This window comes from Barbus barbus (genome assembly GCF_936440315.1).
Source record: "Barbus barbus genome assembly, chromosome: 16".
NCBI classification, from domain to species: Eukaryota; Metazoa; Chordata; class Actinopteri; order Cypriniformes; family Cyprinidae; genus Barbus; species Barbus barbus.
This window is the reverse complement of record NC_136744.1, coordinates 9,093,711-9,111,069: the sequence shown is the minus strand read 5'-3', so window position 1 is coordinate 9,111,069 and position 17,359 is coordinate 9,093,711. Positions and strand designations below refer to the sequence as shown.

At 38.7% G+C, this 17,359-nt stretch overlaps 3 protein-coding genes across 3 annotated transcripts in view; 1 reads left to right on the top strand and 2 right to left on the bottom strand.

The window, feature by feature from the left end:
- Nucleotides 1-17,359, bottom strand: part of LOC306882871 (tRNA (adenine(58)-N(1))-methyltransferase catalytic subunit TRMT61A-like) — a 28,856-nt gene that overhangs the window by 10,240 nt on the left and 1,257 nt on the right. The window contains exons 2-3 of the mRNA XM_079437855.1: nt 16,479-16,864; nt 2,485-2,751 (exon numbers count right to left, since the gene is read on the bottom strand). Coding sequence (XP_079293981.1) covers nt 2,485-2,751; nt 16,479-16,809 — 598 coding nt within the window. The 5' untranslated portion in view covers nt 16,810-16,864. The remainder of the gene's footprint in view (nt 1-2,484; nt 2,752-16,478; nt 16,865-17,359) is intronic.
- LOC306882807 (uncharacterized protein) lies at nt 11,818-13,350 on the top strand (the record flags this gene model as incomplete). Its single annotated transcript, XM_079437706.1, has 2 exons — nt 11,818-12,225; nt 12,353-13,350. The coding sequence occupies exons 1-2, from the start codon at nt 11,850-11,852 to the stop codon at nt 13,348-13,350; spliced, it is 1,374 nt and encodes a 457-aa protein (XP_079293832.1). The 5' UTR covers nt 11,818-11,849.
- On the bottom strand, nt 13,634-16,026 carry LOC306882203 (uncharacterized protein). The gene is made up of 2 exons (XM_079436685.1): nt 15,594-16,026; nt 13,634-15,117 (listed from the first exon to the last, which is right to left on the bottom strand). Exons 1-2 carry the CDS (start codon nt 16,014-16,016, stop codon nt 13,987-13,989), a joined length of 1,554 nt encoding a protein of 517 aa, XP_079292811.1. The 5' UTR covers nt 16,017-16,026; the 3' UTR covers nt 13,634-13,986.

The window sequence follows — 17,359 nt, the reverse complement described above, 5'->3', positions numbered from 1 at the left end:
ATGCGTGTCTAAGCTTCACTGAGTTTTGCCCGTGCTCACTTAAGCGTCACTGCCTGCCCCATTATGGTCATTATCCTCAGCATGTGTGTATATTACAAATCAGATAGACTGAGTCTCCAAGAAGGGGTGTAGCATAGAGGGAGGCAAAAATTCCACTTGCATGAGTCAGAGAGACTCGAGATCGCCAGGAGATCCTCTCTGATCTTATACTCTTAGAATCTTTACAAACATGTGCACATTAAACAATGGCATGTAACATGTAACCCAAAAATGAAAATTTTCATTAATTACTCACCCTCATGTCGTTCCAAACCCATAAGACCTTCGTTCATCTTCGTGACACAAATTAAGACATTTATGATAGAATCCGAGAGCTTTCTAACCCTCCATAGACAGCAACGCAACTGACACATTCAAAACCCAGAAAGGTAGTGTGGTGCTATGAGGAATCATTCTCAGAGTCTTGGGGTTTTGATGCCAGAATTTAGATTTTATTATCAGAGACAATAAAACCGAAAGACCCTGCAGAGAATCTCCCGAATCGGTGTTCATACCCTATTATATACAGTTGTTTACCCTAAGGCGTGTTCAAGACATCTATGTCTCCATCGGTTTCCTAGAGCAGACAACAGGCCCCAATTTATGTTGCGTTAAAAGGAAGAGACCCTATCATGTCAAAACAGGATGTGCAGCTTCACCTTAAACCATACATCTGCACATTCCATTCTTCTGCAGGCCTCTACACATAGCCGGATACAATTTTATAATAGTAGAATAACTTGATACATAAATGGCTATAGTCACATTGATTACATATGATTAATTTGTATTTTGATTAATAAAACTCTTCTACAGTAGTAAGGACATCGTTAAAATAGCCCACGTGACATCAGTGGTTCAACCTTAATATTATGAAGCTAAGAGAAGAAAGCTTTTGGCTTCTCTCCTGAAGCCACAAGAGGGTTCATCGAGCAAAATATTTCTAATGCACGTTTCTTCAAAGCAATAAAACAACACGACTATCTTTGAGAAAAGTGGATAATGTTTAAAATAATCTTTATAAACCATATATAATTAATTATGTTGCTTAAAAGGTTACTCCACCCCAAAATCTCACGAGCAATATATATTTTTTGTTTTAAATTAATATTAAAGTATGGTTATTGTCAACTTCATTAACCAAATGTATTAAATCACAGCACCCTTTGCCAATAAACTGATCATTTAATTGCATTTTAGCTTCAAACTTTACCAAGACAGAAAAGTGGGAGGTTAAAAGCCAAGCTGTGCATTTTATGAAAATTCCTCTTTCAATATACAACAGAAGACTGCTGACCCCTTACTGGGACAGACAAGTCTGGGCCTGCCCAGTAGGGCAAAGTGGGTAGCATTTCCCATGGAAACAGCCTCTTGCCAAGTGGTCAGGTCACTTCTGAAGAGACCAGATCTAACTTGGCCACTCAATTAACCAAATAGTTGTTCCAACAGCGAGACCACAGATAAAACAGATGCACACACAGAAGTAATGAATGCTGCTCAAACTGGGCAAACTCAAGCCAAAGTCTAATGATTAATTAGTTACTGATTTGACATCATTTTGGCACAAAACCAAGACGTAATTATGGAGAACAATGTCAATGTTTCACAGAAGCTGCATCCATAACTGAGATAAAAACCTACACAGAATATAGATTTAAACAAATCAATTATGAATCTCACACCAAACCTCCCATTCCCCGGAGGTTATTTGACAATTTCTTTGACGTCAATGGCAGACAGGGGGAGTTAAAGGGAGAGTTCAGCCAAAAATGAAAACCCTCATGTTGTTCCAAACCTCTTTGAGTTTCAATCTTCTAACAAACACAAAAGAAGGTATATTGAATAATGTTGATAACCAAACAGTTGATGGTAGCCATTGACTCCCATTGTATTTTTTTTCTCCATACTATGGAAGTCAATGGTTACAGTCAACTGTTTGGTTACCGATATTCTTTACTTGTTCATTCTTTTGTGCTCAACAGAAGGAAGAAACTCATAACGGTTTGTAACAACTTGAAGGTGAATAAATAATGACAGAATTTTCATTTTTGGGTGAACTATCCCTTTAAGGAAGATATTACACACTGCAAATTTAAACACGGTGTCACAATGTTTTCTTCTTTTGGAAATGTCCCTTGTTTCATTATGGTATTCTTTGTAGTATTTACGTGGTGCTCCAAGGTACTTCAGTGTTTACACTTTCGCAGTACATTTATTAAGTGTGTGCAAACTGCACATTTTTGTGCCAGTACCACTTAAGTGTCTGAGAAGTTGTGTGTTCATAAAGGTCACTGTGGTATTCAGTAGCATTTATATCTTGTTACTTGAAGCCTCATTTCAGTGGCTTCATCTGTGAAGAGTAAGTCACGTCGACAGAGTATCACATGACATTTAGCATTAATATGGTGATGTCGCTTTAGTTATTTCACAGTTATGTGCTCTCACCTTTGCGTTTCATGGCGCTCTTGGCATGTGTGATTGCCTCCCACGGAGAGGGGATGTCTAAAAACACCGCATCGGCTATTCCTGTGATGCCAAAGCCATCCTTGCACACATCCTGGTTTCTAACAGTAACCAGGTGAGACACTTTATGCTCCTTGAACTCCTGCATGGCCTTTTCGGCTCGCTGAGCGTGGAACTCAACCGTGTGCAGGTGGCCGGTGGGAGCGATGGTCCGCAGAATAGAGTGAGACAGGGAGCCACTACCTGTACCTGGAAGACAGACGCAAAATCTACTGTTATGCAATTAACATTTTCAGATGCTTACACAGAATGCAACGGTTTCAGACACTCTGAATATTAATCGGAATTTGGTTGTATTTCAAATTATGCTGAACATTCACTGCCATAACATTTAAAGGGATAGTTCACCAAAAAAAATGAAAATACTGTTCAACACACACATTTGAGTTTTAGTCTACCATATTTGATGTGATCAATGTTATGTGCATTGTTCAATGTTATTGAAAGTCTACTTTTATGATTTATTTTTTTTCAATAGACGGACTGAAATCTCTTAGGTTTTATTAAAGATATCTTCATTTGTGTTATGAAGATGAACAAAACTTATGGGTTTGAAATGACAAGAGTGAGTAAATTATGAAATAAATTTAATTTTAAGCCAATATTTCAGTTACTAGACATCTCAATGCAAACAACCGGCATATTCCTGTGTTATTCAAAATTTTGGCCATAATATGCACCAAAAACATTTGTTTAAATCTGTGGAAAAGGAAATTTAATGATTACATGTTTACTTGCTATTGGAATATTTCTATACTGTATGTCTTTCAGAATAAAGGCTTAACCTTAATTAGAAAATGACATTCATTAGAAAATGATGTGTACGTAAACGTTGTCAAGACCCTCCTCTGCACAACTAGACCACCTTTACATACACAGGGAGATTCAGATTAACAGGAGAATCAAAATCAAAGTGATTCCACCAATATTAGGCAGAAAAAGTAATTTACAGAGGAATTGACAACATCAGAGCGTCTTGCACAAAGTCTCTTGATCTACATTTTACAGTTCATTGCATTGTTGTGTGCTTTTGTCAATGACATGAATGAGAATTAATGAGCTGGTTAAGTTGCTGTGTAGAATAACACACACTGCAATAAATAGCAAAAGCAAGCATCTACAGTATTTCAACGAGAGTAGGACAAAAACTACATGAATACTTAGTATTCGGTACACTACTGTATACTTGAATATTCCAATAAAAGAAAACATCTAATTAAGTGGAATATTGACCTTAATCAGAAAATTATGTGCATCTAAAAAGTGGTCATTTAAAGTTTAATACAGCAATCACATGTGCATTAACATTGTGATGCACGTGCATGTGAACACGTTCTAGTGTTAATGGCCCATCTTCCTCTTCAAGAAACCATTAGCATGCCTTTTGTTCTCATAGCAACAATAGGGTCAATGTTCGGTCTACAGCGTTGCATTCAGATAGAACAGAATGACTGACGTAAGAGCGAGAGGCTCAGCAGGGGAGAAAGAATACACAGAAATGATCAAAGTTTTAAAAGAAATATCCAACAGTATCCTTGAATGGTGATGAGCATCAATACTGCACATATGCCAAATCTGTAGTCAGCCTCACCTGAACACTGCTCAGATATCAATGTGTTAAAAGCAGATCCAGCTCAATGAGTTTGGAGGGCAGAGCAGAATGTGTGTGTGTACGCTCAACAGCAGTTTAATTGATTCATTCAGAACACAAGAGGCCCAACACTTACTGAATGATGGGTCTCCATCAAGATTTCTCTGCCTAATCTTCTCTGCCCACTGCAACCTAACTAGTTAAGTTAATTTTACATGTAATGCATTTTTCACAATAGACATTGTTTTAGGGGTGCCCCCGAATAGTTGAAGAGTCGATGCTTCGATGGGAGGAGCTTGATTTGACTACCAATCTCACAGTCGAATATTCGTTATGATCATGCCATTTTGGCTATATGGGGTGCTCAAATGTCTGATTTCACAAAGAACTACCGGTTTTCTCCCAATAAGGTAATATACAGCCTATTATGATAATGCTGTAAATAAGCTTTAAGAAGCTTTAAATAAATAATTTAACGTGCGTGAATAAATTGAACCACCCCTATAGATTTAAGTTTAAATTTCCATAATCCGTGACCGACAGAGGAGCATCTTGGAGGCAGGAATGTAAAACTTTTAACACGACTCAAGCTGACACAGGCAGAGTGAAAGACTGGATTTTTTCGATCAGGTAGGGTATAAGTGGATACAAGAACACTATTATAACAAAAATCTTTTAAACGAAACATAAAACATTATTTTTGTATTTGCGAGGCACCCATTATGCATTTTCCCTGCGTTTTAACGTCAGTAATTATGACTGTCGAACATCTGACTACTTGACTTTTGGTAATGTATTTTGCCCCGCCCCCAAACATATGATTCGACTATCAGTTGACTATCTGCAAGATTCGAAAATTCAGATTCGTCTATGTAAATCCTCAGTCGGGGACACCTCTACATTGTTTCAAAGCAGTTTACAAAAATCATGATATTATTATCTATATAATCCATGTAATCATATCGAGCTTTGTATAGAGAGATAATGCAGTTTACATTTAGCAACGATATAAACCAGGGTTTCCCAAACAGGGGTTTGTGAGATGATGAAAAGGCAATAAATAATTAAATCAAATGTAACATGAAAGTAAACAAGTAGTAGCACAATTAATCGAAATAAAACCAAACCAAATATTTTATCAAATGGAGATCATCAAATCAAAGGTTGATTTAGTATATAATCTGTTACGCTGGGTGAAGAGTGGCAATGTGTTTATTTACATAATTGTGGCTTATAACACAGCCCCTCGGTTCACAGTAATGTTGCTTCTCACAAACCCCATCTCTGCAAGCTTTGAGTTTAATGTGCATTTGGGAATGCAATGTGTGCTAGGTTCACTTTATTTATCTTCACATTTACATAATTATCAACATTTTTGTGGGCAGCTTTTTACAGCATAAGTTTCTTGTAAAGAGTGAAGTCTGAACGCCCTTAAAAGCAACTATTTCCATTAGCAGCAGAGTATTTGTTCTTTGTCTCTGGATGTCTCAGCAGTAGCAATATGAGACATGAAATTCGGTTTATGGATAAAATATCATTTAGTTAAAACCCCAATATATGAAAGAAAAAAAGAAGTACATTTTGTGGTTTCATGCATCATTTTAAAGGAGACATATTATGCCCCTCTTACAATATGCAGTATAAGTTTAAAGTGCCCCCAGAATGTATCTGTGAAGTTTCAGCTCAAAATACCCCACAGATCATTTATTATATCATTTTGAAAATGCCTATTTTGAGTGGAAGCAGACACCTGTCTCTTTAAATGCAAATGAGCTGCTGCTCCCCGCCCCCTTTTCCAGAATAGAGCTGCACCATTACAGCTCGTACCTGCTAAAAAACAAACCCATCTGTTTTGGTTCTGATTATCATGTTTATCGCGCTGAAATCATGCGTTTTAAACCATATTAGTTTAAACTTCTGATACACAGTTTTCTGAGTGCACACATCCGAAGCAAACGGACAGAAAGTGGCTGTCACACAGCATGTGAGTACTAAACTTAAGTTCTCATTAACACAAGTTTACGTTAAAAACACATGAGTTACAAAAACAGTCGATTATGTCTGTGAAGGTAAACAGCTGGGAAATAAATCACATGATTATTTTAGATCTGTGTGGTAGCAGCAATATACAGTAAATAAATTAGGGCTGCAACTAACGATTATTTTAATAATCGATTAATCTGTCGATTATATTTTCGATTAATCGATGGATCGGATAAAAAAACAACAACAAGGCATTCATTTCCAACCCTTTATTCAAAAACAGAACTAAAATATTTAGAAAGTGCACAAACACATTGCTCCTTGAACATCCCAGAGCTGTTATAATAATAATAAAATAAAAATGGACTACCACAAAAAACATACACATGTATGCTTTACATCTGCCAAATATATAGACTTTTTTTTTAAATAAAGTGCCACCTGAGCTGCCAGAACAACAGGGGCGTGTCTAGAGCATTTTAAATGGGGTGGGCCAGTCTGGGGCACTGCCTCAAAAGAGGGTGGCCGGGGGGGAGGGGTTGGATACACGATGTTAATAGGCTTATATTATATAGGCTATTAATTGCACAGTGTGAGATTCATTGGTCCTCACGGAACTTTGTGAGATCGCGATGAACAAAGAGTGACAGCTTTATTGGTTATGAGCGCTCTTTGCAAGCTTTCTAGGCAATCCATTTAAAATGTAGAACTTTGTTTTTTGCCCACAAGCGTTGCAAAGTTTTGGAAATGACATCTGCATATTTATGCAGGATTCGCTCTCGAAGTATCAGCATGTGAAAATGTGCATTAAGAGAGCACCCCCACTTATTTCAGAAGCAGCCTTAGTGATTATTTCTGGAACCTGGTTGATATGCTTCTATAACTATATACAAAAACAACAAAATACAAATGCACTACATAAAATAATTTAATAAATGCATATTTACAATTTAAGCACTTAACTAAAATAAGTATTAATAAAATTAATAACTAGAGAAGGCTAACTATATTCAGCTTGCTTCCATTCAGTGAGAAAAGCTTACTCTTCACTTGAATTAGAAAAAAAAGCTTTTCTGGTCTTCAGTGATGCGAGGATAACGTTTGAGCATACACACAATATCTGAGTGAGACCCGAGCCAATTCATAAAAGAACAATGTAGATTTAAAAGCACACGTCCAGTTTTGTGCGAGTGAAGGAAATCCGCTTGCGAGTGGAGAGATTCGTGCTCGCGCATTATATGATCGCGTAACATTATGCGCTCTCGACATTTGTCATTTAGATCACACTAAAATGCCTAAAATTAATAAAGAAGAGAAGTAAGCGGCCCTAGGTAGCTGACTACGCATGCCAAGATACGCCAGATGCAGTTAGAAATTTACTAAAAACAAGCCTATCGCAAGACATCTGGTAGAGGGGGCACCTAACCACGTAAACACGCACCTGCAGAACAATAAATAATTTATAAAAAATAAAGAACAATACAAATCAGAAAATTTAACAGGATTTGTTTGAATGTCAGAACTTGTTCACTACACTGCAGGCGCACACACTCGCAGATGCACACACTCGCAGACACAAAAACACACACACACACACTTACTTTGTTCAGACACTTTGCATTGCAGTTAACACACTTTTTCTGTTTATTTAGTGTGAAATGCTCCCACACCTTGGATGACTTGGGTCGCACGGATTTCTCTGCCTCCCATGTATCTTTCTTCTACCTCCGCTCGTTTTTTATTTTAGCTCCGCCCTGTCTATGAGGCGTCGAACTCTGCTAGCACCCGTGCGCGAGAGAGACCGAGTGTGTTCACTCCGCTCCGCGCTCAACTAAAGTTTTTTTTTTTTTTTTAATAATCAAACGTCTCTGCGTCGCGCGACACAACGAATCGATTATGAAATTCGTTGCCAACTCTTTTAATAATCGATTTTTATCGATTTAATCGATTCGTTGTTGCAGCCCTAAAATAAATCAATAAATCCACTGCTCTGTTGTCTCCTCTGAGGCTGGGACTCTAAATAGTGTTGTTCTGTGCTCATCAGTAAAGCCAAAGGCAGAAAAGTTAGCATGTTTTGCTCAAACTTTCGCCATGGCATTAGAACTGGTAGGCTACACTGTTGTCGCTTGCGAAATCAAAATACAGCATCGTGGGTGGAAACTTACAGATTAAGGGGCGGTGATATTATAATGAGATCCCTTTGTAACGTCACTAGGGGAGCGCTCGTTTTTTCAGACGCTTGCAGAAAAAGACTTACCAAAACAAAATTACTGGGTTAATCTTTTTCACGTTTCCTTGGTTGGTAGATGCACCAGGGACCTGATTACAGCACTTAAAACCTGGAAGTCAGATTTTCATGATATGTCACCTTTAAATTCTATGTATATAAGATTCATTTTTCTCTGCTTACCTGCATGTCATGTGACCAATTACTAACATCAGAGAATAAAGAACATGCAAGTGTGTTGTTAAATAATTGTCCGTCACAGAAGTGCAAAATTCGAAGACTTGCCAAAACACACAGACAGACAACAGTGTAAGACATCAGAGACTGAATCAGAAAATTTTTAGATGCATCAGAACATTGAAACCTGAGAAGCTGAGATTCCAGAAAGAGGGGTCTCAAAGCTGTAACAGGACAACGTCATAAATCGGATTCCTGGCTCCAACTAGCTGAAGCAAGCCTAACCAGCAAGCCTCTTTCACAAAACAGCTTGCAACATTGAGACAAAAGAACACTTATTGATAATTCAAATTCAGGAAAGAGACTGTCAAATTTGGGGCAAGTAATCAAGACTGATGGTCAAAGAGATGGCCGTCACATGTAAACTTGTGATAGAAAATCATGAGCTACAGACTCTCTTGGGCTGGTCTCCACACATAGAAGACAGTCCAAACCAACATTGCTTTGTCTAAAGAACATGCCTTCGTTCTCCATAGAACTATACAAAGACTTTCTTTTTCATATGCATATAAAATCATCCTAAAAGGACATTTCTATGCAGAACCCCATATTATGTTTGTAACCCACACATTTGACTATCCTTGTTTTATCACTCATTGTGTGTCTTGCTTTTAATAAGTATTGAATAGCTTAAGCCTTAAAGGGTAATCGTCATGTTTGGTACGTATGAGTTTGAAAATTCATGCTTTAAATGTTTCTTCCAATCAATTCTTTGTCAAATGCATTATAGTCTTCTTATAGAAATCATGTCCAAAAGTATACTTTGCAAGGGCCTGTAAAGTTCGGACCTCTGACTGAACAGATAACATTGTTGATTTATTGATCTGGTGGAGGAACAGAGCAACACCCCAAGCAAGGACAGTATCTAATTGGTCAAGACGTCCAGATGGGACGGTCTGAAAGCAGAGTTTAAAAACTCAGGACACCATCAAACTCTCTTAGTCACTCTCTCTCCTCTTCTTCTCAGGATGTAACGAGACTAACCAACCTAGTCTCGTTACATCCTTTTATTCTTTTACTTTAGTTTCTTTTACTAGGAGTTTCATGTTCTAATGTAAGTTTGCTGCAAAGTCCAGCTCCGACGGCACTCGCTTCAAACTTCAACCAGACCAACTCCGCATCCTCAGCCAACGCCCAAGACCTCACTTCAAAGACTACTGAACTCTCAACCAATCAGGCACTTCGGGGAACCCCTTTCCTGCAAGGACGACCACAAAGGAAACCCCTTAACACAGGCAATGCAAGCAAGTAACGCCTCCAGGTTCTAACTGAATCAGGTGCAGTTAATATAAATTTTAGCCTCATTGAGAAACTCAAAGCGAGGGTTAAATAAGTGATTGATGGTTGTTCAGGTCTATGCAATTGAACATATTGCTGTAAACTTGGGATTTCACATTTCCATTCTCTTAAACGCATCGTTTCCTTACTTTCTCTCTTTCTGCACGTGTGAATGCTTGTGTTCATGTGTTAGATTAGTTTACATGTCTTAGGTTTATATAAATAAAATCTTATTTATATTGAAAGGGGAGTGTCTTGTGTTTTGTGCTCACAAGTTAATGTCTTAATCTGCCGATCTTGATACTGTGCTATTAAATAGTGTTTTCACTATATTTTGGATTTTAATATCCAGTGCAGAGTTTGTTATACGCCTCGTTCATTGAATCGCCGTAACAGTGATTCTGTTCAAATCCCTATAAAATCATAAATGATTCCCTTTGAGCTAAATTAAACTATTTCTTTAAATTACATATTAATATTAAGTTTTTTTATTACGTTACAACAGGTTAAAACAGTATTGGTGTTTGTTTTACAAGATGCAATTTGATGGAATGTTTGGGTTTGGGATACAACAAACTTGAGTTTCTTCTTGACAAGTAAACTAAGCTGATTTTAAAACTTAATGTGAAATTGAAAGCATCACTCTTACACATGTTGGGACATGCTTTCATTTTTACCTGGGTCCTATAGCATGAAGCCGGTTTAGCTGGCTAGCCAGATAAGTTTCAGTTTAGTTTGTGACACCATTTTCAACTAAAAACAGTGTTTTGGTCATTCATTTACATAACAGCAATTTGGAAGCCTCAAAACACAAACAGAGAGCTTTGAAAATGAGTTTCAAATGGCAAGTTTTTGAAAACAATAAAATTATCGTATCTGTATAAATATAAACTATGAAAATACTAATTTATGAAAACAGTGATGTCATCTGCACGAGTATTACATGTTCAGTCTATAGCAGTGGTCTCAAACTCAATTCCTGGAGGGCCACAGCTCTGCAAAGTATAGCTCCAACCAGCTCCAAATCACACTTGCTAGGAATTTTCTAGTAATCTCGAAGACATTGATTAGCTAGTTCAGGTGTGTTTGATTAGGGTTGCATCTAAACATGGGCTTTGTCCAAATACCCACACTTGCGGTCTTGGCCACTTAAGAGCACGTGCGTGTGATAGGAAGTAAGTGCGCAAGACTGTCCCAGGTCTTAAAAACGGCAAAGCGCAGCGCTCTTAACGCACACTAAATCCATACTATCTCGAATACAGCTCCGGAGCGCTATCCGAGGTTAAGTGTATCCCATCATGCATCACGTTCTGGAAATAAATCGTGAGATTTTTTGCTGAGATCTCACGAGAGGTCATGGAAACCTTTCCAATGTAAGTTAAATATTAATAATAATTAGATATTACAAATAATTTGGTAGAAAAACAGTGTTTTTATGTTTTATTGGTGCAAAGATGAGTAGTGGTGTACAACATTTGCAGCTGCTTTTTATCATTTAATTAGAAGCACCACAAATTAAAATTATGTCATGTTAAAGAGACTACGGAACAGACAGTTAGACGTTGATTTTAAAATGCAGTATTTCAAAGTATTTCAAATTAAAATTAAGCCACATAAACATTGTATGTGTGTGTCCCATCAGGTAATGAAAAGTTTGACACACACTTGTGGTCTTCATCCTCACTTGAACACTTGGGCCAAACACAGGAAATACGTCATTTAAGTAGTCAAGTGCTTAAGTAGTCAAGTGCAAAGACTGCAAGTGTGGGTATTTGGACAAAGCCTCTGCAGGGCTCCGGTCCTCCAGGAACTGAGTTTGACACCCCTATAGACAAGTTTCCTGAGTGAAATAGGCGGGCCGCCATTAGCCTTACACTCTGCCAACGACTTCCGGTTGTGTCTGCCAAGCACTTCCGGTTAGCGAGTTAGCGTCTTTTACTGTCTTTGGTTAGCGTGCAGAAAAAGTAAACTATGGATGGTGTTACACGCCGACACGGCTCCGGGACATATTGTGCTGTTCGCGGTTGCAACAACTCGTGGCGATTGCTGAATGTTTGGTCGGAAGGAGAATGTTTCGACCATCAACCATCTACAAGGCGCCAATGTGGATGTGCTCCCCCGTATGCGTTGTATGAGAAACCAAAAACAGATGTTGAATCTCGGAAGTGGCTAGCTGCTTTGAAGTTGAAGAATCCGCCCAAAAGATTGTTTGTTTGTTCTTATCACTTCATTGATAAAAAGCCCACAGAAGAAAACCCTTTCCCGGAACTTTGGTTGGGATACGAGCGACCTCCCCAGCAAAAGAGACGTAAACTCGACAGAAACACAAGTGACACGCAATCGGATGGTAAGTGTATCTTGATATTTTTCTGGTTAGCTAAAGTTTGCAGCATAAGTTCGACTGTTGATATATGTGTCTCTGTCCTGTGTTAGTAGGGTATATACATTTATAGTTGATGCTGTTTGTCTTTTAGAAGTGTGCATCGAGCCGAAGTTTAAAGATGCTGCAACACAATGGGAGGACCTAACAAAAACTGACCACAGCTACGCGGCACAGTTGGACCACGTGAACAAATCGACGCAGACTGGGGGTCAGACTGTGGCTGATGATATGCTCCTGGATGATGATACCTCGCTGCTGTACACAGGACTGCGTCTGTTATATTTTTTTACTTTGGTGAAAACGATGTTGCCATTTAGTAAACCATCATGTAGTATTCCTGTTGTTGACCAAATACTGATGACCCTCATGAAACTGAAACTGAACCTTGTGTTAGGGGATGTGGCAAAGCGCTTTAAAGTGTCTAAAGGTGAAGTAAGTAAGGTGATTGCTCACTGGATTGATACATTGGGTGAGCAGCTTGAACCCATGGTTGCCTGGTTGCCAAGAAGTGTTATTCGTGCTAACATGCCACCATCCTTTAAAAAGAACCACCCCCAGACCACTTGCATCATCGATTGTGCTGAAACGGCTATTCAGAGAGCTACAAACCTTAACTGTAGGAGTGCCACTTTCAGTCATTACAAGGGAACCAATACTGCCAAATATCTTGTTGCTGTGTCACCTCATGGGCTGATAATGTTTATATCAGAGGCCTATGCTGGTAAAAGCAGTGATAAGTTCATCACTATAAACAGTGGGTTTCTGGAGGCCCTAAGGCCTGGTGATGAGGTAATGGCTGACAGGGGTTTCACGATTCGAGATGTACTACATGAAAGGAAGGTGAAATTGAATATTCCTGCCTTTACCCACAAGCGTGGTCAATTGACCAATGAGGAGGTAACGCGCACTAGACGAGTGGCCAATGTCCGTATACATGTGGAGAGGGCAATCCGAAGACTTAAAGTCTTCAAAATTCTGTCCCAAACTGTCCCCATCTCCATGACCCCGAGGTTGGACAAGATTCTTATCATATGTGCTGCTTTAGCAAACATGAGGTCCAGACTCATCCGACTGCCACATGAGGTGTAAGTCCCTATGAAAAGTAAAACCTGGGTTACCTGCAGTTGTTTTTTTGTTTTTTTTAATTGTACATATTCCTTTTTTTAATTTTATATATATTATATATATATATATATATATATAAATAAAAATTTCAGCTAGAAAAACCTGTGTAAATGTATTGTTATTGTTCCCTTTCTGGTGTTGTGATTATTGATAAGACAAAACAGTTTTAACTAAGAAAAACTTGTGTGAGTGCTATTCTTTTTCTTGTATTGTAAATATTGACATGACAATAAACAATTTGTTTTTTGAGAAGAAATGAATACATTTTTATTGATCCTATTCCATAACAAAAGGGACAATTTCATTAACTCCTTAATGGCTGAATTTTTTTATAATTAAATAAAAACAAAGTAAATACAGGAAAAAATCTCAAAATATTACAAAAAGAAAAAGGCTGGAATAAAATAAAATATTAAATAAATAAAATGAATAAATAAAAGATAAGTGACTGATATAAAAATAAATAAGAGTAAGTAAAAGAAAATAAATACAATAAATCAGTTTGATTTTTTGAGCTAGAAAGGATTTGTCACAAATGTGACAACAGGGGACAAGGGGTTAAAAAAGTAATGACTAATTACCCCAGTACACATAAGCAGGTCATGCTGATTTTACAACATTCATGTATCTGGAGCACAACTCCAGCCTTCCATCATCAAAGTCATCGACAACTTTTGGCAACATGTGGGTGAAATAGAAGGAGTGTAGCCTTGAGATATGTCCCTCAACAAAGGTTTGGTTGTAGGGCACGTTGAGCTGCAGACATTCAGTGTTACTCCAAATCACCAACCAGGCTTGCCGTAGCCCTGTGCAGTGCATGCCCAGTTGCACCTGCATGTAATATCCCTTTGGCCCATTGAAGGACAGATGGAAGTCCCCTGTGGGCATGCGTTTGATCTCACTGCTTTTAGCAGCAAGTGCTTCAGTAAGGGACTGGTTTTTGACTAAGACAGGGCACTTGATCTCCAGTAGTGTGTCTCTGTTCATGACACCATCCGGACTCGCAGCAAGCCATGGCTCACTCGGGCAAACCACCAAACCTTTCACATCGATGTCATGACCTTGGTCTTGCAGGTATTGCCTGGCGTGCTCTTCACCCTCTGCTCCTTGCCGGGTTGCCGCGTTACCGTGAAAGGTAGGATGGAGGTGTTCAGACAAGAATTTGTCTGGTGCTGTGGTAGCCCGAACTGGCACATTCTTGGCTGTGCTTGCTGTTATCCGTACCCGTCGCATGTCATGCCACAGTTGTTCCTTGCTCTGTTCTTTTGTGTGCTGCTCAATGTACATAAATTGGGTTGTGGTCATGTCAATGTATGTGGTGTAGAATGCCCTACATTTCTCACATTCAAGTTGTGTGTTGTGATCACCATGATGTAGGGGCAGTGGAGCTTTTGATGTCTCGGCAGACTGAGCAGGGAGGCTGGTGTTAAAAGTGAGCTGCATTAGTCCACTGCCAGGTGCAGTAAAAAGTGCCGCTATTGGTGTGGAGAGACAGTAATTTTGCCATTCTTCCAGTGTCTCATGGACTTTTACCTTGCGACTAGATGTAGAGACTATGCTGGAGGAGGATGCCTGTGATGCTGGTTGGTATAGATTATTTCTGCTGTGTCTTCGGAAAGACACATCTCTGATTTTTTGCTGCCCAGTATTGCTTTTTGTCCCGGCATTCCAGCAATTCTGCACATCAGTGCAGGCAAGCCCTGTCTTCCCTTGCCTCACAGCATTTTCTACCTGCAGACAGATAGAAACAAAAATCACACACTTTTTAAATAATGGTGTAAGAGCCACATGGGGATTAGTTCATCTGAAATAATAATTTTGTAAAAATATTAAGAACATATTTCATGAAAATTCATAAGAATTTTTTTGGTTTAAAATGCATATTTAGTAATGTTTAGATCTGATTATATTTAATTTTATGTTTAAGTAAACAATGCAAAAAGAAGATCGTGGTTTGCTCGTGTTTCAAATACTGGTTACAATTTGACTGACTTCAAAAGGTGGTACAGAAGAATTATACGCAAATACTTGCAATGTATGCAAAGTGTCTCTCTTCCTATCAGCGCCGATCAACGAGCATTTTAAATGCTAGGCAGGCAGGCTAGAGGGGATTACTTTTTATTTTTATTACTCTTCGTGTTCTGTTATAGATTAACACACGGATACATACAAACATCTTAATACAAGCATAAGATGGGCTAACGTACCTTCCAAAGCACGGCGGCTGCATGGCTACAGGAACGTCCGGGTCCGGCGATACAGGTACAGCCTGCAGTCTCCACATCTCCCGTCTTGGTAACCAAAACCCAGGCGTTATGCGCTGAATTGTTAACGGACTGGCTTGGTTGAACATCGGCCTTGAGGTAAATTAAACTGCCCATATCGTGTAAAAGTACACAGCCCACTTTGTCGGAATGGAGGTACTGAAACGCATCTGAGCTTTTCAGGTTATTAATTGCATTCCCATCCACCGCCATGGAATCAATAAAATAAGAAAAGATCTTGGATGTTGTGATGCTGGGCCATATCGACATGTTGTCCGCCCATGATGTTACCTTACTTGGATGCGGAATGGTCAAAACACCGTTTTTAACAAGAGCTTCGGTCGAATGTTGCCATTCCAAAGACATTTTTACACCACTACTCAGCCTGCGCCGGAAGTTCTTGGCAGAAACAGGAAGTAAACCGGAAGTGCCCGGGAAACTTGTCTATAGGAATGCGTATGTGTGTAAGTGCATAGTGTTTCTTTACAGTGACTACTACTGGCCTGGCATGCAAAAAACTGTTTTTTAGTAGTTTTTGTTGAGCTGTATATATAAACTGGAATTGTTTACGATAACTTTTTCATCTGTATGCAAAACATTTTGCGTTTTTTGTATAAGTGTTGTCGTGTAAACGTACCCTCAGGTTTAAAGCCTGAGTTGACAGAGAAAGTTTATGATCCATGTCTCTAACTGCATCTTTTTGTAAGATCACAATTCTGTTAATTATCAGAATTAATCTAATTCTGTAACCCTGAGTATTGAAGATCTCAAAAAAAAAACTGATAAAACCTTTTGATGGTTCACGGCTGAAGAAAGACTCATTCTTACCTGACTCGCAGACGACAGAGCCCGGTTTGAGCTCCAGCATCAGTGTGATGTTGGCAATGTCTGTGGTGTAGAGGATCTGTGTTCGGTGGGGCAGATTGACCGTCCACAGCTCTGGTGTGGGGTGAAGCACGTAAACCCAACCACCCTTACTGCAGGTCACTTTGGAACCAAACCGCTGTCCAATCAGGTCGCTGGAGTGCCGGATGACCCCATAGCGGGTCTGCGTCTGCGCTCCTGACTGGACTTTGATAGGCACCATGGACTCGTGACCCAGGAAGATAATGACGACATCCCCTTCTTGGATGATCTCGGAGTATTCCACAAAACTCATGAGGTACAGGGGGTTCAGCTTCAATGAAGAGCACAGCCTCGGATGATGAAACACTCTGCCATAAATGAAAACACATGAACACGTTATTCTCATAAACTGGTACACAAAACATTTACATTCATAATTAAATTAACTTAACATACCTAATTGAATATCCATACCAACCATCTCTCTCTCTCTGGTCAAACTCCAATACTTTATTAATGGTAAATTGATTATGAACACAACAGCAAAGTTGAGGTTAGATTACTTTAGAGGGTCAAATTAAGGTTTTCAGTCTTTTTAAATCCTGATGTCACAATTTCTGTACTTTTAGATTCGAGACAAATCAAAAAATGCAAACAAACAAACATTACAAATCCACTGTGCTGTCACTTCTTGTAGGGTTATTGCCTTTGGTCAGACTTTCTTAAGAAAACTGATTTTAAACTTTTCCATTCTACAAAAGTAAAAATGAAAAAGACACTTGAAATATTTCCCTTTTTATGTTGAGTTCATAAATAAATTACACAAAAATGATTAAACCAATGAAATGACAAAAGTCTAATAT

Excerpts from the sequence above, each read along its gene's own strand:
- LOC306882203 (XM_079436685.1), bottom strand. The coding sequence starts at position 16,016 with ATGTCTTTGGAATGGCAACATTCGACCGAAGCTCTTGTTAAAAACGGT. Across the intron at positions 15,118-15,593 it reads CAGCCGCCGTGCTTTGGAAG|GTAGAAAATGCTGTGAGGCA; the intron begins GTACGTTAGCCC and ends ATCTGTCTGCAG.